Source organism: Podarcis filfolensis (genome assembly GCF_964270895.1).
Source record: "Podarcis filfolensis genome assembly, chromosome: 4".
Classification (NCBI taxonomy): domain Eukaryota; kingdom Metazoa; phylum Chordata; class Lepidosauria; order Squamata; family Lacertidae; genus Podarcis; species Podarcis filfolensis.
This window is the reverse complement of record NC_139607.1, coordinates 99,511,010-99,531,938: the sequence shown is the minus strand read 5'-3', so window position 1 is coordinate 99,531,938 and position 20,929 is coordinate 99,511,010. Positions and strand designations below refer to the sequence as shown.

Below are 20,929 nucleotides of genomic sequence, written 5' to 3'. Positions count from 1 at the left end.
CTCATCCTGCAGCCTCTCTGCTGCTCTGAGGATGCCACCCGAAAGGGTTAAGGGCTGGCTGAGCGACGGCGGGAGGGAGGGAGGGGGTGGGTGGGCGGGGCGGCGGGCAGCCCCCCCTCCCTGGCCGCCCCTCCCTCCCCCCAATCGACTCCCGGCGAGATTGTCATGCAAAGGACCCGCCGCCTCGTCCCTTGTTTCCCCGCGCGCCGCCAACTATATCACCCGTCCGCCCCGTCGGTGCGCCTCCAGAGCGCAACGAGGCACCTGCAGCCGCCGCTGCCGCCGTCCAAGCCGAGGGGGCCCCCTCTTTCTCCCTCTCCCTCTCTCTTTCTCTCACCCCGGGCCTGCCGGCCACCCTGCAGATCTCCAGATCCCGGGCCCGGCTCCCCATGTACAAGATGGATTACTCCTACCTGAACTCGTACGACTCTTGCATGGCGGCCATGGAGGCGTCGGCGTACGCGGACTTCAACTCCTGCAGCCAAGCCAGCACCTTCCAGTACAACCCCATCCGCAGCAGCTTCGCCACCAGCCCGGCCTGCCCGCCGCTCAGCACCGCCAACTGCACCCTGGGCGCCCTCCGAGACCACCAGCCCTCGCCCTACACCACAGGTAAGGGCGCCGCCGACGGCCGGTTGGGATGGATGACCCCCGGGTACCACTCCCGGCGCCAGGGCTCCAGGAGACGAGGGCTCCGTTGCCGAGGCGCGCAGGAGGAGGGCATCCCCGGCCTGAGACGGGCACCGAGCTGGTTTGCCCGGCGGGCCGGAGGCGCGGCTTCGGCCGGCCCGTGGGAGGCTCAGGCCGGCCCGCCAGCCTGGAAGCCGCTCCGGAGTGGGGTCGGCTGGTTCCAGGGACCAGAAGCGAGGGACTCCTCCTTCGGAATATTGGGGAGGCAGAGACACCCCCCAAAAGAAGCCCAGAGTCTCTGGCTGGTTCTCACCCCGTCTCTCTCTCTCTCTCCCTGGTTCCAATTTTTGTCTTGCAACCCGGCCGACCCTCGCCGCTTTATTTCCTTTCCCCCCTTCGCAGAGGGTGGGGGGAGCTCGCAACCCACCAGGTATAAACCAATTTTGCAAAATGCAGTTATAAAGATATAACATTTGTGCCTAATCGAGTTAAAGGGCTCCGTCGCCCCTCTGTTCACAGCCAAAACAAATTAATGCGTAATCGGGTTAGAGCAAATGGAAGGATTAGATCAAGGAATCTAATTCGATATTTTGCAGAAATTGCTCCCAGAAAAATATATATACTATTTTTTTATGGAATTTATTAATCTGGAGGAAGGAAGCGTCCGTCGCTGGCGTTCTTTTTAGGCTGGCGGGGAGAGGTTTATCTAGTTTACCAAAAAGGGCGCGATCCGGTTCGGGTTGAAAGCGTCGAGGACCTGGTTTCTTCGCTGAGCATCTTCGAGCACGCTGTCCTCCTAAAGGGGATTTAAAAAAAAAAAAAGGAATTCTATATTTTGCCTTGTAGCGATTCGATTCCAAAGCAAAATTTGTAACTAACTAAAACTGTGCTGGAAATTGACGGGAGAAAGGGTTTGCGTTTACAAAGTATCTGGAAGAGAAATCCCCAGATGTGGAATTTGATGGATTAATTTGTGTTTGCAAAAAAAAAAAAAAAACCGACAACGGCGAAGCATCTGATGGTATCCTAGAGACGAACAGGTTTCCTTTGCCACAGGTAATCTGTTTTGCCTTTAAGATACCCCAGAAGACGTTTGCTGCGTTTTAGAGGAAAACCCAGGCGCTTTTAAGGCAATTCTTTCCCCCACCCTGAAAAGAAATTCTGGGTTTTGCGTGACTTATCCGCGCCTACGCTTCGAAATGCGTGTCGTGCGCCGGAATTATTCTCCGCGGTGGAAGAAGGACGCGCTTCTCGTTCGGCTTCCTCCTGTGTAAATGTAGGCAAGAGAGGCAAGACGCCACCCAACAGGCCAAGAGCCCTTCAAGAGAGGCAGACGGGGTGTTAATTTCACTCACACACAAACACACGGAGAGACAGTGTGGCCTAGCGGTTAGAGTGGGAGACCAGGGTTCAAATCCTCGCTCGGCCACGAAGCTCACTGGGTGGCCTTGGGGGGGGGCAGTCACTCAAGCTCAGCCTAGCCTACCCCAGAGGGTTGTTGTGGGAATTAAATGAGAAAGGGACTGAGTCCCCCCCCCCCAGCTCTTTGGAGCAAAAGGTAAGCTAGGAATGCAGTGAATGAAACTATCAAGGTTAAAGATATTGTAACAAGCCAACCCAATCTCTGCTGGGCAATGCGCAAGATTCCAGGGACTCTTGACAACACGTCCCTTCCGCTTTCCTCTTATTTTCCTCCGCAATAATTGCCACGGACGAATATCACGGTATCTGAAGAAGTGTGCGTGGACACGAAAGCTCACACCCAGAACAAACTTAGTTGGTCTCTAAGGTGCTACTGGACAATTTTTAATTTATTCTGCCACGGACGAAGCGTTCTGTGTGACTCCAAACCTTGCATACGCCTCATTTCTCTGGCAAGCAGCGCGTTTGATCTGAGACCAACCCGGGATGAGCCCACCTGGGCGATATTGCGATGTAAAATCAAGGAAGTGAAATACAGGACCACGACCATTTAAACTCAAAATCTCCATCTCTTTCCCACGTGTGTCTCTCCCCCCCCCCACCCGTGCTTTTTGAGGGAGGGGGAAATGCAGCTGGGTGAGATTTTCCTCCAATAGCATTGTGCTTGAAAAGCCGCCGGCGCATCTCACCATTCTGGGGGCGCTTTTAAAATGCCATTCCGGTTTGGGAGAATTTGGGCAGGATCTAATAATTGGTTATTTTCCCCCTAAGTAAATGGGCGTCGAGGTTTGGCCTTAACGTCTCATTGGATCCGATTGTGGGGGGAGAGGGTGAATATATTTAAAACCCTGCAGTTGAGTTTAATGGACCTGGAAAAGAGCCCTGATGTACCGCCTTAAAGCGACTTTGCGCGATATCGGGATTATTTCATTGCCCCTTCATTTCTGGCGCGAGCAAAACACAATCCGGATTTTGCTTCTGGGGCTACTCGTTGCAATGATAGTCATTCGGTTTGCAAGGACCTTTTAGCCATTCCAACCCACTCATTCGCTCGACAGTAAAGATAGGAAACGAATCTGCACTTAGCAACAAGTAGGAAATTAATCCGGATTTAGGAACAAACAGCAAAACATTGAGGGTCTCTTGTTTTGAAGGAATAAGGCTCCGAAATAAGGGAGGCGGCCAACTCCTCAAAGCGAGACCCTTGCGGTCCCTAAGCATTTTACCTGATATTTAAATTATATGCGTTTTTACAAGGGAAATACGCCCGAAAATGAATCTGGTTTATAATGATGCGGTCAGAATGAATTCCTAGTCAATTTCAAGGCAGCTGTGTAAATGACCAAACGGTGCTTGAAATCGACCTCGGGGTGAAAAAGAGAGTTTCACCTGGCGAACCCCGAAAAAGTAACCAACAATTTGGGGACAGAAGAGTCACTTTCGTTGCTTCAGTTTAAAACGGAATGACTGGACGACCGTGGACCGCTCAGATTTAATTCGCGTGCTTGCCAAGTCGGATTATTGCAAATGTCGAAGTATAGATGTAAAGCGGAGGAGTGTCCAAGAATGAGAGCAGGAGCGGGCGCGTCAGGCTTGCGACTCTCCAGGCGACATCTGGGGAATTCATTTATTAAGTCCCCGGCTATCAGTAAATGTCTGATCCGACGCGGCTGCCTGGTTTTCCAGCAGTATCACCATTTTATTTCTTATTTATTGCATTTCTTTATTGCCTCTATAGCCCGCCTTTCCCCACCAAGGATAATCATAATAATATTTCTTATTATTTATACCCCGCCTATCTCTCTTCTCCTTAATTAATTCTCACAACGACCCTGCGAGGGAGGTTAGGCGGAGAGGCAATGACTGCCGTCCCGTCCCCCGCACCCAGTGAGTTTCATGGCCGATAGGGGGATTGGGACCCTGGAGTCCCGGATCCTCGTCAGACGCTCTGACCACTAGGCCGCACGTTTTTCCCCGTATCCGGAGCAATAAATGCCATCCAGGGGGAATTCCACCCGCAGCCTCGCCTCAAGACCGAGGAGGCGGCGATGTCTTCACCTGGGCGCCTCTGCAGGAGAGCACTGCTCTCGGTTCCTTCCCCCAAGCGCTAGCCTAGGCCTGTCTACTCAGAAGTAAACCTCATTGGGTTCCACGGAGACTTACTCCCCGGGGAAACAAATTTTTTTTTTCCTTCCAGTAGCACCTTAAAGACCAACTAAGTTAGTTCTTGGTATGAGCTTTCGTGTGCATGCACACTTCTTCAGATACTTCTTCAGATACAGTGTTTCTTCAGTGTATCTGAAGAAGTGTGCATGCACACGAAAGCTCATACAGTACCAAGAACTAACTTAGTTGGTCTTTAAGGTGCTACTGGAAGGAAAAAAATTTTTTTTGTTTTGACTATGGCAGACCAACACGGCTACCTATCTGTCCCCGGGGAAAGGCCGCGTAGGATTGCGGCCAAGCACGTCTGCTCAAACAGAATGATGACCAAAAAACGGCACCCAGGAAACAGCTAGGAGGCCGCCAATATGTTAAATTTAATTTTTAAACTTAAGTACTTTAATTATTTTTATTTATTATTTTAATGCTTTATTTGTTTATTGTTTAAGACAATAAACTGCGCAAAATGCAACGGGCGGCGGCCGCGCTCTAGTCGGAAGTAAGCGCCGCTTATTCCCCACAAAAATGGCCATCGGGTTTCAGCCCGAGAGAGAGAGAGGGTCCTGTTTGGAAATGCTTCCTCCATCTCTGCAGCAGGATCCGACCCCTCATTTTCCTTCCGACCCGGGCAGAGTTAAATAAACAGAGATAACCACCCCACAACCCTGGTGCCATCGCCACCTGGCAACATAACGGCGCCGCTACCTATTAATAAATGTTCCAGAGTTTTAAATTTATTTTTATTTTTTTTAAAATATATATATTATTATTTTTTAATTTTAACAATCTAAGGACAATCCTATTCTCTTGCATGAGAGCTCATCGATCTGCATAAAGTCCGTCTGAGTTAATCCGGACTACATACAATCCTCTACCCAAATCAGGAGTACGAGTCGCCTTTTAAGCAACGGGAGTGAGGGCGGGGACGGGAGAAAAGGACTTCTGACTTTGACATTCTTGAGGCACCCGGATCCCCCAGCCCTGCTGAGCGTTTGGACGAATATGGATCGCCTGGTCTTAGATGGAAAACAAAAGCCAGTCAGGTCGAAAAGCAACCCGAATAAAGTTGGTTTAATTTGTCTTTCGTCAGGCACAGAATGGTAGAGTTGGGTGGGAACCCCGAGGTTCATCTAGTCCAACCCCCTACAACGCAGGAATTTCAGCTAAAGCCTCCCTGATAGATGGTCACCCAGCTTAAAAACCTCCAAGGAGGGAGAGTCTACTCTACAACCTCCCAAGGGAGGCCGCTCCATGGTCAAATAGCTCTTACTGTCAGAAACTTTCCCCTGATGGTGAATCGGAATCTCATTTCTTGTGACTTGAAGCCATAGGTTCGAGTCCTACCTTGCAGATCAGGAGAAAACGAGCTTGTTGCCTCTTCCATGTAGCAACCCTTCAGATATTTGAAGATGGCTCTCCTATCTCCTCTCAGTCTCCTCTTTTCCAGGCTAAACATGTCCAGCTCCTTCAACGGTTCCTCATCAGGCTTGATTTCCAGACCCTGGATCATCTTGGCTGCCCACCTTCCAGCTTGCCAACATCCCTTTTAAATTGTGCTGCCCAGAACTGGACACAGGACTCCAGGTTGGGGGTCCGACCAAGGCAGGATAGAGCAGAACTATGACTTCACTTGATCTGGACACTAGACTTCTATAGATGCAGCCTAGAATAGTGTTAGCCTTTTTCGCTGCTGCATCACACTGTTGATTCATGACTTGTGGTCCACCAAGATCCCTAGCTCCTTGTCCTGCTAGTAAGCCAGGTGCCCCTCCCCCACATTTCCGAGCACAATTCAAAGTGTTGGTGCTGACCTTTAAACCAGGCATAGGCAAACTCGGCCCTCCATATGTTTTGGGACTACAACTCCCATCATCCCTAGCTAACATGCCAGTGGTCAGGGATGATGGGAATTGTAGTCCCAAAACAGCTGGAGGGCCAAGTTTGCCTAGGCTTGCCCTAAACGGCCTCGGTCTAGTATACCTGAAGGAGCGTCTCCACCCCCATCGTTCTGCCCGGACGCTGAGGTCCAGCGCCGAGGGCCTTCTGGCAGTTCCCTCATTGCGAGAAGTCAAGTTACAGGGAACCAGGCAGAGGGCCTTCTTAGTGGTGGTGCCCACCCTGTGGAACAGCCTCCCACCAGATGTCAAAGAGAACAACAATTACCAGACTTTTAGAAGACATTTGAAGGCAAACTTGTTTAGGGAAGCTTTTAATGTTTGATGGACTACTGTATTTTAATATTTTGTTGAAAGCCGCCCAGATGGGCAGGGTATAAATAATAAATTATTATTATTATTATTATTATTATTATTATTATTATTATTATTATTATATTATATTATTATATATTATATTATATTATATTATATTATATTATATTATATTATATTATATTATATTATATTATATTATATTATATTATATTATATTATTTGTGGATCTGGTTCTTCCTGCCTAAGTGCAGGAATGAAATCCACTCCGTTTGGGCTTCAATCTGTTAAGGTCATTTTGAATTCCGATTCTACGACATTAGCTGCCCCCTCCCCCAGTTTGGTGTCCAACCTGCAGATTGGATGAGCACCCCCTCAATTCCTTCAGCCAAGTCATTTAGAGAGGTGCATGTTTTGCTCTCCAGAAAGCCCCCCTGAGCCCAAAGGCCTCCGAAAGTGGCCCCGACTGAACCCCGAGTTAAGAAGCGGGGAGCAAATCGCGACTCCCGACCTCGCTGGGATCATTTTTAACATCTCCTCAGCAAAGCCAAAGGGACGACGGGGGTATTGGGCCCTGATCCCAGCGTGGATCCCTTCCCTCCGAGTCCACGTGAGCCGCGCAGAGGGATCCCAGCGGAAGCGCATCGCCGATCCAGCAGCTCCGCCTGAAACCCAGGGAGGGATGCAGCAGGCGGAGCCCGTCCGCTTCCAAGTCAGAGCGCGGCGGGTTGGGAGGGCTTTACTCCCGAGTAAGCGCGGATAGCGCATCTCAAACTGGAGCCAGTTGAGGCGGAGTAAAGGCAGTTGGGTTGCAGCTGAAAACTCTCCGCTCTTGCGATGCGCGTTTAAGGAATCCCGATTGAACGGCTGCAGAAATGGAGTTGTCACCGCGGACTGGAGAATCTTACGACCTGGAGAAAGTGGATGGAGGAAAGCTCTCCTCCTTCTCTTATAACACACGAAATCGCGGACATTCGGTGAATGTCGGAGGATTCAGGGCGCGTAGGAGAAAGTCTTTCTTCAAGCAACACAGAGTTAAACTGTGGAACTCCCTGCCACTGGAGACAACGGTGGCTTTAAGAGAGGATGACTTTAAAAGAGGATCAGACAGATTCATGGAGGAGGAGAAGGCTATAGAAGGCTACTAACCAGGATGGCTCTGTTCTGGAATACCAGTTGGTGTAAAATTCAGGGGGGGTCAGAGGGGGGCTCTTGCGCTCGTATCCTCCTTACAGCTCCCCCCCCCAATGTCTGCGGCCACTGTGAGAATCGGATGCTGGTCTAGATGGGCCGAGCAGGCTCTTCTCACGTTCTCATCATCATCATCATCATCATCAGTTTAAACCGGAGTCACTCCGGATTCGCGCTAGCTAGCGCGAGATCGCGTCACCCAGACGTTGCTGGGCCGCCGCCCATGCAGCGCTGGGGCAGGCCGAGCAAAAGGCTTGACTTGCGGGTCTCCTTCTCCCCACTACCCGCTGATCGAGCGCTATTTGCGGCCGCGTGGGCTTCAGAATCGCAAAGCGGCTGCCGCAGGAGCCTGGGCTGTCGCCTTGGGGCTCAGGAGACCCCAGCTATTTGGCTTTCCCCAACAACGTCTCGGTTTTTGGTACTTTCTCTCCAGGGAGGTGTGGAAGTGGAAGGCGTCGTCCTTCTCCTTTTAGGTTTGGACTATGCAAAAGCCTTTGTCTGTGTCGACCACAGCAAACTATGGCAAGTTCTTAAAGAAATGGGAGTGCCTGATCACCTCATCTGTCTCCTGAGAAATCTCTAAGTGGGACAAAAAGCTGCAGTTAGAACTGGATATGGAACAACTAATTGGTTCAAAACTGGGAAAGGAGTACGACAAGGCTGTATTTTGTCTCCCTGCTTATTTAACTTATATGCAGAATTCATCATGTGAAAGGCTGGGCTGGATGAATCCCTAGCCGGAATTAAGATTGCTGGAAGAAATATCAACAACCTCAGATATGCGGATGACACAACCTTGATGGCAGAAAGAGAGGAGGAATTAAAGAACCTTTTATTGAGGGTAAAAGAGGAGAGCGCAAAATATGGTCTGAAGCTCAACATCAAAAAAACGAAGATCATGGCCACTGGTCCCATCACCTCCTGGCAAATAGAAGGGGAAGAAAGGGAGGCAGTGAGAGATTTTATTTTCTTCGGCTCCACGATCACTGCAGATGGTGACAGCAGTCACGAAATTAAGAGACGCCTGCTTCTTGGGAGGAAAGCAATGACAAACCTAGACAGCATCTTAAAAAGTAAAGACATCCCTTGCCAACAAAGGTCCGTATAGTAAAAGCTATGGTTTTCCCAGTAGTGATGTATGGAAGTGAGAGCTGGACCATCAAGAAGGCTGATCGCCGAAGAATGGATGCTTTTGAATTCTGGTGCTGGAGGAGACTCTTGAGAGTCCCATGGACTGCAAGAAGATCAAACCTATCCATTCTTAAGGAAATCAGCGCTGAGTGCTCACTGGAAGGACAGATCGTGAAGCTGAGGCTCCAATACTTTGGCCACCTCATGAGAAGAGAAGACTCCCTGGAAAAGACCCTGATGTTGGGAAAGATGGAGGGCACAAGGAGAAGGGGACGACAGAGGACGAGATGGTTGGACAGTGTTCTGGAAGCTACCAGCATGAGTTTGACCAAACTGCGGGAGGCAGTGGAGGACAGGAGGGCCTGGCGTTCCCTGGTCCAGGGGGTGACGAAGAGTCGGACATGACCAAACGACTAAACAACAACAACGTCTCAATTTTTGGTACTTTCTCTCCAGGGAGGCCTGGAAGTGGAAGGCGTCGTCCTTCTCCTTGTAGGTTTGGAAGTTTCCCCCACGCCCTTTTCCTGACACGGGGAAGTCAAAGCTGCCTTATTCAAAACTGAGCCAGCCCATTGATCCACCTACCTCTATATAGCCTGCAATGGTTGGCAGCAGGAGATTCTACCCCATGCCCCCAAACCACCCTGAAGAGGCCAGGGAGTAAACCTGGGTCCTTTTGCAGCAGGCCAAGCAGGTGTTTTGCCATGAGCCACATTACACACACCCAACACACCTGTTGCATTTGTGCGTGGTTCATGGCAGAAAATTTGCTTGGCCTGCAGAAGAATTCAAGTTTAATCCCTGGCCTCTAGAGGAGGTGTTGGGATGAATTGAGCAGAGCTGGATAATTCCTGTTTCGGGTGTGCCCTTAAAAGCCAACCTTTCTTTCCTTTTCAAAATACATTTTTATTAATTTTTCAACATATCATTTCCAACAGTCATTTAACATACATTCTTATCTTACACAATATTTTAGACTTCTGTCAACTACCTCTGAAGATTTTCCGTTCTTTATCACTTAATCTGCATTTCTCTATTACTTTTAATAGATTAACTAACCAGTAGATTTTAATAGATTAATTAACTAATAATTCCTCTTCATAGTTTTCCTTGCAATATTTCACCTAATCTTCCTTACAAAACTCAACCTTTCTTTCCATAGTTTAAGAAATTTACAGCATGCCTGTCTATGTCAGCACATCTACTTGAGTGCGGCTGACAAACTCCCAGCAATTTAATTATAAAATATATTCAATAGTCAGAAGAGGATAAAACAAAATGATTTCTCGGTTATATTTATGTATGTCATTGATGAATGGCTTTAAACAGCATTGGGGGATATCTGAAGATGTCTGTCCAGCACCCGCAGGTTTTGTCCAAGGAAAAGTTTCAAGACTCATTTAGCCAAAGAATTCTGTGTAACTCTAAAAGATTACTGTGTAACTCTAACTGTGTAATTCTGTCTAACTCTAAAAGAACAGCCATTGGTGCAGTTTTTGTCTCTTCCACAGCTCTCCTAAGTACAATGAGTTTTGAGGGGTGCGGCTGTCTTGGCTGCTGGCAGAATTGCCACATGCTTTTAAAATACTGGTATAATTTAGAAAACCTATGCATACTTCTTAATTTAATTTCCCCACTCTTCAGAGAAGTTGGTGGTTATATTATGAAGCGGTTATATTATTAAATGATTATACTATCTTAGCGGTTGTATTATTAAGTTGTTCCCCTAGCGATGGTCGGTGACACACATTTGCACCTTCACTGTAATTATGCAAGCATCAGCTTGGGTACCAGTTTTGCAGTTTAGCATCTCAACTTTTAAAATTTATTTCTTCTATTGATATTGGGGGTGGGGAAAGGACCCCTCCCTACACACATGTTGGGCTCCGGTCAGTTTGCAGGATCCTGTTCTGAACTCTAAGCCACTTGGCTGGTATGATTGCTAATACTTAGTGCTTATATTATTGATTGCCATCATTGTGGTTTATTCAGTGTATATCCTGCCCTTCCCCTCAAACGGAGTCCAGGGTGGCAAACACATATTTAAAGCACCGTCATTAGAAAACTTCTAAGAACAGCTTTAAAACAATCACGTTTTCCCAGCTGAAAATTTCAGGGTTGCTAGGAACAGTATCCTTCGGCCACCAATGAGAGATGGATGCACCTTGCCAGGGAAGGCAGTCCACAAATGGGGAGCCACCACCGAAAAGGCCCTGTCACACAAGCCCCAAGGCCTCACCTGCCCATGATAATAATAGTAATAATAATTTATTATTTATACCCTGCCCATCTGGCTGAGTTTCCGCAGCCACTCTGGCCAGCTTCCAACAAAATATTAAAAATACAATAGAACATAGGATCCAAGATCATTGTTATTTACATAGGTATTTGTGTCCCGAGTCGTTTAGAGCTTTGTATGCTAGTCCTAACGCTGTGAATCTCCCTGGTAGTTCACTGTTTACAGTGTGCAAAGTGCTTTACACAGAGAGATTGTTACAAGAACCCTGTAAGGTAGGATCATAGAATTATCTCCATTCTGTGGATTTGGGGTGGTGGAAGGTGAGATTGAGAGGCAGTGACTTGCTGAAGGCCACCTTCTCATTTTGCAGGTGAAGCCAAAGGAGATGCAGAGGGGAACCTCGGTTACCTTCCAAGCTAGCCTTCCACAGCATGGAGCTCCCCAGGTGCTTGGGACTACAACTCCCATAATCCCCAGCGTGCTTGGGACTACAACTCCCATAATCCCCAGCCTTGGCTGTTCCAACTGGGGCTGATGGGAATTGCAGTCCAGAACACCTTGTGGGGCACCAGGTTGGGGAAGGCTGCTCCCATCCCGCGATCCTGGAAATGGACAAGGGGTGAGCTCAGCAGCACAGAATCATAGACTTGCAGAGTCGTAAGGGACCCCAAGGGTCCTCTAGTCCAACCCCTAGGAATGCCGTGGGCCACTGCGCCACTCTCATGCCACGTGACCCCTCCTTCTAAGCCAGGGGCTCTTTCTCTCTCCTCTCTCCTCAACCAGTTCCCTACAAGTTCTTCTCGGACCCTTCCACCATCAACGAGAAACGGAAGCAGCGCAGGATTCGCACCACGTTCACCAGTTCGCAGCTGAAGGAGCTGGAGAGAGTCTTCGCGGAGACCCACTACCCTGACATCTACACCAGGGAAGAGCTGGCCCTCAAAATAGACCTCACAGAAGCCAGGGTGCAGGTGAGAGGCTTTTCCTGTCAGCTGCAACGCTGATCCCCTTTTTAAAAAGGGAGAAAAAAATAATCATTTTCCTGGAGATGGGGGCGGGGGGAAAGTGGCTGATCTACTGAAAGCCCCAATTGCTCTGAGCAATTTATTTATTGCATTTAAATTAAATAATCTTAGACTCGTAGAGTTGGAAGGGACCCCGGGGGTCATCTAGTCCAACCCCCAGCAGTGCAGGAATCTTTTGGCCAATATGGGGCTCAAACCCACTTTCCTGAGATTAGCAGTCTTGTGCTCTACCAACTGAGCTATCTCCAATCTTTATTGCGCTTATATCCCAACTTTCCTCCAGGGTGCTCAAAGGTGGGGGCATAATCCCCCCCCCATTTTATCCTCACAACAACCCTGTGAGGTAGGTTAGGCTGAGAGGTCTTAGGTCACCGCATGAGTTTCATGGCCCAGTGGGAAATTGAACGCTGGTCTCCCAGGTCCTAACCACTATCAGGGCCGGATTGAGGTTTGATGAGGCCCTAAGATACTGAAGGTAGTGGGGCCCTTTCTATGTCCAGCTGTCCTTTGTCAGCAACAAATAGTCACTGTTTTTTTGTGTTGAAAATATGCTATATGGTAATTTATGGACCTAATAGGTATCTCAAGCCATTTGCACACGTTGCCCTGCAAGCAGTCCATGCAGAATGTCGGCACCCTATATATAGAAAGGAGCAAATATTTGAGGGAGCAGGCTAGCAGGCGGGGGCATTGCTTACATCACAGGAGCCTACACAACACAAAACACTGTTGCTGTACGTAGATTTTATTCTATTAGTTTTTTATCTTCTATTTTGGAAATGTACATCCAGGTTTTTTTCCCTTTAATTTTTTTGGGGCCCCCAGAGAGCGGGGCCCTAAGCTATAGCTTGTTTATCTTATATGTAAATCCGGCACTGACCACTATGTCACGCTGCCTCTCATTTCCCTGTGGGTCACTGCAGAGAAAGCCTACCTTTCTCAATATTGTCTCCCCCCTGTGGTCCCCAAACCTTTTTGAACCCCTGCCCCCTTGGTTCCATGAACTCATCCCCAGTGCCCACTATTCTACCCTATATTTAAAAAAGCATGATTCAAAATAGCAGTTTCCATTAGGGAAGGTAAGAACACACTAAAATTCAAAGCAGTAACAATTAATGGCACATTTATTCAAAATCCAGTTTGTCAAAGTTGGATAGTCATTTACACACCCAGTGCCCCCCTGCTGCCCCCTTGCCTCTTAGCATTCCTCTAGGTACCCCCCCCCACAGTTTGGGGGCCGCTCTGAGGCTCTGCCAGCCCTTCCAATCCTGCAGGCGATTGGACTTGGGACCTTCTGCATGTAAAGCTGCAGCCCTGCCCCTAAAAATAAATTTCAGTATTCTAGTCCTCATGGTTCAGGGTGCGGGGGGGGAGAGAGCTGAATTAAACAGGAAGCTGCTTTATACTGAGTCAGACCATGGGTCCATCTAGCTTAGTATTGCCCACACTGACTGGCAGCAGTCATTAAGCACCTTTAGGCACCAGGAGAAAACCCATTCCACCAGGCCTTGGGCTGATTAACCTCTTGTATTCCTTTTTAAGGACGTGGGTGGCACTGTGGTCTAAACCACAGAGCCTAGGGCTTGCCGATCAGAAGATCGGCGGTTCGAATCCCCGTGGCGGGGTGAGCTCCCGTTGCTCGGTCCCTGCTCCTGCCAACCTAGCAGTTCAAAAGCATGTCAAAAGTGCAAGTAGATAAATAGGTACCGCTCTGGCGGGAAGGTAAACGGCGTTTCCGTGCGCTGCTCTGGTTCGCCAGAAGCAACTTAGTCATGCTGGCCACATGACCTGGAAGCTGTACGCCGGCTCCCTTGGCCAATAAAGCGAGATGAGCACCGCAACCCCAGAGTCGGCCACGACTGGACCTAATGGTCAGGGGTCCCTTTACCTTTACCTTTATTCCTTTTTAGATGTGTTTGTGGGAGAACATGCGGAGAAGGCGTGGGTGCTGGTTTTAGTTTCTGTTCTTGTTTCCCTTATTTATTTTCACAGAATCATAGAACCGTTGCATTGTAGAGTTGGATCTGGAGATCCTGAGGATCATCTAGTCCAACCTGCTGCAATGCAGGAATCTCATTTTAAAAGGCCTTGTTTCTCACCAGGGTGGTCACCTATGCACAGCTCCCAAAAGTGGAAACAGATCTGGATTAAATGTGCCTGCGGCGATTTATATGCAATGATGCAAATTTTGGAACAATTACGAGAATTACTGATTGAAAAAGCTTTAGTATTTTTATGTTGTGAACTGCCCTGAGATCTACAAATGAAGGGAAGAATAATAATAATAATAATAATAATAATAATAATAATGATGATGATGATGATGAAATAATTTCAGGCAGGGAGTCACTCCTAGCCCTAACGGGAGTTAAAATTGGGGATCGAACCTGGGACATTCTGCAAGCCAAGCAGCTGCTCTGCTACTGAGCTGCAGCTGCCCTTTCTTCCCCTCTCCCCCCACCCCCAATGCCTGCTTGTTGTTCACCTGCCCTCCCCTCCTCCTCCTCCGATCCAGGTCTGGTTCCAGAACCGCCGTGCCAAATTCCGCAAGCAGGAGCGGGCGGCCAACGCCAAGGGCCAGAATGGCAGCAACGGCGGTCCCTCGGCCAGCAAGAAGCCGGACCCCCGCTCCTCTTCGGAGGACGACGAGTCCAAGGAATCCAACTGCAGCCCCACCCCGGACAGCACCGCATCCCTGCCCATCGCGGGCAGCCTGAACAGTCCCGGCAGCAGCCTGAGCCCCAGCCCGGGCACGGGGCAGCAGGGGCTGGGGCCTGGCCACGCCACCCAGTCCCTCAAGGCGCCCCTGTGGGCTGGGGTCAGCACCAGCAATGGGCCCACCAACACGGCCGACCTCCTGAAGGCCTGGCAGCCGGCCGAAACCATGTCGGGCCCCTTCTCTGGGGTCCTCTCCTCCTTCCACCGGAAGCCCAACCCCCTCAAGGCCAACCTCTTCTAACCGCCTCGGACTGAGCGCCACCAGCCTCCTCCGCTGGGTGCCCCACAGAATAGCTTCCCCTCCACCCTCCTCCGCTCCTCCTGTAGCTGCTAGTTTTCGTCCTGCGGGGCGGGGCCCGGCTCAACCTTAAGGGAACAACAGCCATCATCTCGCCATGTCCGGGCAACCACAAATTCGTCTCGCTGGGCTGGACGGAGTCCTCTTCTCCCAGGCTGCAAATGGCAGGTCTTGCCAGTCACCCGGCCTGCTCAAGGCATCGCCCGTTTCCCAACTCTGTATGGAAAAATGAAGTCTTGCTTGCATCAGGTATTGGGAACATCTGCGCAGGCCCTCCAGATCTTGCTGTACTACAAATCCCATCATCCTAGCTGATGGGAGTTGCAGTCCAGCAAGCATCGGTCTGAAGGGACACAGCTGCTCCCAGCCCTGGTCTCCAACCGTGGCTGGTTTCTGTGTTGTGAGAGATTTTGTCCTCAAGAGAGGAGAATTTGTTTCCTTTTCCTGACGTCAAGTGATTCTGAGCGAGGAGTCCCTCCTGACCCCAGCTTTTTTCACGAAGGGTCTCGCCAGCCAGCGGTCACCGATGACGATGTGGAATCTAAGAGCGTAAGGGCTTTGTTACAGTGGTTTCCCCCGTGCTTCACCGTCTCTGCAGAAAATCAAGTTTGGCCAAGTGGACATCAGTGAGCAAAGGAGGGAATAAGCAGAAAGGAACCCCATTTATGTCATTTCCAGATCAGGTGAGCAGCAAGTGATGGGGGAGGCAAGCTCTGCTTCCTTTTCACGAACTCACCAGGAATTTTGGGCTGGAGTCGAGAGACCGAGTAGAAATGTGGGGAACACTGGACCACCCCACACAAGCCGGAGGGCTGATCTCCCCCCTGCCCTGCAGAATGTCCAGGCGTCTTTATTTACCTCTTTCTGAGACTTTGGAGCTTCCTTTTGACTTATGAACAATCGGCTGCGTTTGCAGCTCAGGTAGGAACTCCCTGCTGCAGGAAGATGGAGATGGAATTTGTAAATTGTTTGCACCCCCCCAGTACTTTTCGGACCTGACCTTTCTCCCAAACGGGAGGCCAGTTTTGCGAGCCATCCAGTCCCCCCCCCCCCCAGCCTGCTGCCTCTGGAATAAAGGACAGCACTTTGGTTGAGCAGCCCAACTGGAGAGAGAAAGAGAAATTCGGGGATATTTGGCAGACCAGGATTGCAGTCTGGCCGTATGGTCTCCTTGATGGCCAGAGTCCCCCAAACCATTCCCTACTGCAAGGTGGGGGGCAGACCTGACGCTGTCCGGTGAAAAGGGGGCAAGCCTCTTTGGGGAAACATGTATCCCTTTCCTGACGCCGCTGCCTTTGCTTGCTTGCTATTGGTAAGAATTAGTGGATCTCCGTCAGATCCTGAAGGAAGACGGATGAGCTCTTTATGCTGGAATTTCCAGTGTCCCTCCGCAAATCTTCAACACACGTGAACCATGCTCAGAGGGGCCTAGGACAGAAGTAGCTGCCCAGCGCTCGTAGAACCTCTTTGCCCAGGGACTGTTTGGGCCTGACAATTCGCCTTGCTTTAGCCATAAGGATCGAGGGAGGTTGCCCAGGGCAGGTGGTGAGATGCCAGCCTCTGTTCGCATTGGCAAACCCACCCACAGAAAGTGTATTTCACGGACTATGTAGATAAGACTGTACCTCCGGGCTTCTAAGAGACACCTGTCCATATGCACACAGCCTCTCAAGTAGCTTTCAATGTCGAGAAGGTCTTTTGTCCTCCTGAACATATGATCTCACCCTGCAGTCCCTGGCTGTGTGCAGATTGTCCTTTTCAAAAAGAGCAAAACAAACAAGATCAATGCTGCAGGCCCCTTCCTCATCCTTCCGACCCCATTTAAGTGGCAGTGACCCAGTCCCACCTGCTTCCCCACATCTCACAAGTGGAATTCACTAGTCTGCAAGCAGCTTCCGGACCAGTCAATTTCCCTCTGGAGAAAGGAATCCGGGGAGGAGTGGTGGTGGTGGTGGCAGGAACTGGATTGATGAGGTAGATACAGCCCAGCACTGGTTTGGGTTATCCCCACCCGCAATTGCAAAGGGCTGTTTGCGCAGATGAGTGAATCAGCACTCGGATGAAGTCCCCTTAAATCAATCTCCCCCAACCTGGTGCCACTTCCTGGAGTTTGGGACTACAACTCCCACCAGCCCCAGACTTCTACAGCCATGCTCACTGGGACTGGTGGGAACTGTAGTCCAAAACACCCCCAGGTTGGGCGAGGCTGCCTTATATCGAGCCAGACCACGAATGCTTTGGAGTCTAGTGTCACATGTTGCTAAGATACATGGAGACACCTTTCCTGGTTCTGCCGCTTTTGGGAAAACCCGTATCACTGGAGCAGGGGATGAGGAACATGTGGTCCTCTGGATGTGGGTGGGCTGTTGCTATCAAGACTGGTTCACCTTTAAGGAAACTGGGTGCCACCAGATGCTGATAAGACTCTGGGCCCAGGCACGGGGCGTTTGAGCTCCACGGCACTGAGTGGGCCCCACATCTCAACTCAGATTTAGGGGGTTTCCAGCCTTGCAGGCTTTGTAGCCTTTCCAGCTGCTAATGGCCCCATCCTGCGGTGGTCCAGTGCGCAGGGTGAAATGGAGGAAGCTCTGTGGCCATTGTGCCAGTTCACAGGTGGCACAACCCACATGAGGCCCAGTGAAAAGACAAGGCAAGTGTGCAAGAATGCAGCAGTGCTCTTGCACAACTCCCATCCCAAGTCAGTGGGCCAGGAGAACTTCCTCATGGGTCGTGCCCAGGATGCCGCCACAAATGAGGAAGGTGGAAAGGTGGCGTTTGCTCAAGCCCCGAGGTGGGCTGGAGAACGAGTCTCTTTTATGTCACAGAATGTTCAAAGGAGGATTTTGTGTTCATAGCCAAGCTGTTGGGGAAACCATGCATTCCAGGTTTTCATTGTTAGAGAAAGTCTTTTCATGAAATGGTGGCTTGCGACATGTGTCTCAGAATCTCTGGAGTGTATTTTGCAGCAAGGGGAGAAGCGTGGGGGCGAGTAGTTCTGTTGCACCCCTGTCCTGACCCACGTCCCTTCCCATCAACAGATATTTCGGCTTTATATCCTGCAGACCCTTTCAGCATTTGGGGACCTGCAACCTCTAGCCAATTACTTCTTAATGCAGCGCATAACTGGACTGTGGAACTCCTTGCCTCAGGAGGCAGCGATGGCCACCAACCTGGATGGCTTTGATAAGAGGAAGAGGCAAATTCATGGAGGAGACAGCTATCGATGGCTATTTGCTAGGAGGGCTCTGTTTTGCCTCCAGAATCGGAGGCAGAAATGCTTCTCAGCGCCGGTTGCTGGAAACCACGAGAGGCGAGAGTTGCTTTTGTGCTCAGACCCTGCTTGCCAGGTTCCCACGGGCATCTAGTAGGCCCCTGTGAAAACAGGATGCTGGAATAGATGGGCCATCGTTGGCCTGATCCACCAGGCTCTTTTCATGTCATTGGGGAGAAATTTAAGCAGGCTTTGCAACAGGTGGGATTCAAGATAGCAAAACTCCGGGGGGGCCACTAGGTGGCGCATCGGAAGATGGCTGACAATAACATCTCCCCGACCCACACGAGGTAATTTGGAGGCTATGATGGGGGTAATTAGCCTCCTTAACCCCCCCCCAGGATTGTGGGGGGGACGGCCCTTGCCTGCTGTGCCCTATACCACCCCCAAATTTGTGGGGGTGGGGGCACTAGGCACAAAGCCCTCCTGTGGGATTTCGGCACTCCTGGACGCCGTCCCTGATTCGCGCCGCTAGTTGCAAGCATCTTCAAAAGAAACAATTTGGACCAGATAAATTGCACATGCTTCAAGGAAAAAGGGGAGTAAAGACTGCTGACAGAAGAGATCTCTGATAACAAGACAAGAATAAAATATGAGAAGATACGTCAAGATACGGTATGACTGAGGGGGGAGGGGGGGGAAAACCTGCCTTCCTTTTTCTTATGTGATTTAACAAGAATCCCCTCCCCTAATGAGTCAGAAACTAAGGACTTAAGCTGTGGATTTAAGGCTGTGTGGAGATAAACTTTCGAACCAAAGCAATGTTTCAAGATGAAGCTGGAAAGCTAAGAGTTTTGGAATGACGCAGTTAAAAATGCCGTCGCCATTTTGGGAGGCATTGTTAGAGCTCTTGGGTCTGGAAGGAGAAAGAGAGAAATAGAGTTGTTTACATATCGTGGATCAACTTCTCGGTGGGACTTAAGAGCGACAAATGCCAAATTTATGATGGAAAGAGCGATGTTATCTACGAAGGAGATATATGGAAACCATCTGGACTTAGTGGAGGAACGGGAAATCCACACAGGATTATTATTTTGCTTATCGGCTTAAGGAGACTAACAGAAGAGATCGTAAAGGAAAAATAGAAATTACCGTATTTTTTGCTCTATAAGTCTCACTTTTTCCCTCCTAAAAAGTAAGGGGAAATATGCGTGCGTCTTATGGAGCGAATGCAGGCTGTGCATCTATCCCAGAAGCCAGAACAGCAAGAGGGATTGCTGCTTTCACTGTGCAGTGATCCCTCTTGCTGTTCTGGCTTCTGAGATTCAGAATATTTTTTTTCTTGTTTTCCTCCTCCAAAAACTAGGTGCGTCTTGTGGTCTGGTGCATCTTATAGAGCGAAAAATACGGTATATGAACAAGATATGATGTGGAAACACCAAGATAAGACTGGATAGAATTATGAATTTTGTTTGGACTGATTGGGACTGATTTGGACATTAACGCAGTAATAAGATGATGATCTGAATCCCCCTTTGGATCTTGAAGTATGGGTTCCCCCAACAAAATTTAAAAAATTGGCTTTGTAATTTGGAATTTATGTGATGTGATTTAATTTGATGTGATTGGCCAGTTAATAAAAATTATTTTTTTTAAAAAAAAAAGATGATTGGCGCTGTGTTGGCAGGTGGGCTTCTGTTCCATTATTTAGGTGTCTAGGCCTTCTTGGGGTCCCCCTGAGGTCTTCTTCATTGTGGAACAGCAACAGTTGGGGGGGCAGCAGCATGGAACTGCCACCACATGCCATGGCCCAGTGAAGTCCTTACGGGAAACCTGGGCTCACAGCCCCACCCAGGACTCCCGGCTCCACGTGGCCTCAGTAACGCCAGGGCTGGGGGAGCTGCGGCCCACCCATAGCTGGAGATGGAAAGGCGGCAATGGCTGCCGTGTGGCACCATTGCAGGAAATGATGCAATTTTAGGACTCCCTGAGCCATGGGGGAAAACGGTTCCAAACCTCCCAAAGGAAAGATAAACAGCAGGTTCAGCTTGCAGTGCTCATCTGGGGTTTGGAGAGAGGGGCAACAGGTTCAGGCCCAAAAGGAGGGCGCTATGGGGAGCATCAGGGTGGCAACGTACGGAAATGTGGGGCTTTAGGAGCCGGCAAGCGAGCAGCACCTCCTGCTCAAGAGTGGGTGCCTTTTGGGGCCAGACCGTAGCATCGTAAGGGAACAAGGGGCAGCCCCGACTCCACGAAGGGGCAGCTTCCGAGCCCCCAGGGCTCAGCTCTGTGGCTGCTTGTCAGATGATGGTCCTCCAGGCTTTGTTTTGCTTGTTTGTTTTTTTCATTTATTGTTTTTTAAAACCAACAACTGTTCTGTAATTTATTGAACTCATTTGCAAAATATGCTAATCTAAATAAACTTAATTTATTGAAGAACTCCCACGAGTGCTCCTTTTGAGAGAAGGAATTCGGGGGGGGGGTGTGTGGATATTTGGCGAGACTGAAGACAGCCTAAGCCCCAGCCCTGAGAGCAGGAAGAGGGACTTCGAAACACACTGGCCGGCAAGGGAGAAGCCGCAGCATCCCTCTGCCCATTCTCATAATCCAAACGCCAATTGTCAGGGGCTCAGGAGCAGGAGCACTGGGGAGAGAGGAAATGGAGAGCGAAGGGGAAGAATCCGAGGGCAG

General features: G+C 49.7%; 1 protein-coding gene across 2 annotated transcripts; it reads left to right on the top strand.

Moving 5' to 3' along the window:
* The first annotated feature begins 220 nt into the window (after nucleotides 1–220).
* Nucleotides 221–20,677, top strand: PHOX2A (paired like homeobox 2A). 2 transcript variants are annotated; one of them, XM_083610178.1, is made up of 4 exons: nucleotides 221–612; nucleotides 11,770–11,957; nucleotides 14,527–18,538; nucleotides 19,904–20,677. In XM_083610178.1, exons 1-3 carry the CDS (start codon nucleotides 390–392, stop codon nucleotides 14,968–14,970), a joined length of 855 nt encoding a protein of 284 aa, XP_083466304.1. In that variant the 5' UTR covers nucleotides 221–389; the 3' UTR covers nucleotides 14,971–18,538; nucleotides 19,904–20,677. The 2 variants fall into 2 exon arrangements, with proteins under 2 accessions (XP_083466304.1, XP_083466303.1); XM_083610177.1 differs by lacking the exon at nucleotides 19,904–20,677 and having other exon boundaries at nucleotides 18,066–18,512.
* Nucleotides 20,678–20,929: the final 252 nt, after the last annotated feature.

What these genes read in the sequence shown, in the direction of transcription:
- PHOX2A (XM_083610178.1), top strand. Translation starts at nt 390, where the DNA reads ATGTACAAGATGGATTACTCCTACCTGAACTCGTACGACTCTTGCATG. An exon ending in GCCCTCGCCCTACACCACAG is followed by an intron (nt 613 to 11,769) that starts GTAAGGGCGCCG and finishes CTCCTCAACCAG; the next exon opens with TTCCCTACAAGTTCTTCTCG. An exon ending in TCACAGAAGCCAGGGTGCAG is followed by an intron (nt 11,958 to 14,526) that starts GTGAGAGGCTTT and finishes CCTCCGATCCAG; the next exon opens with GTCTGGTTCCAGAACCGCCG.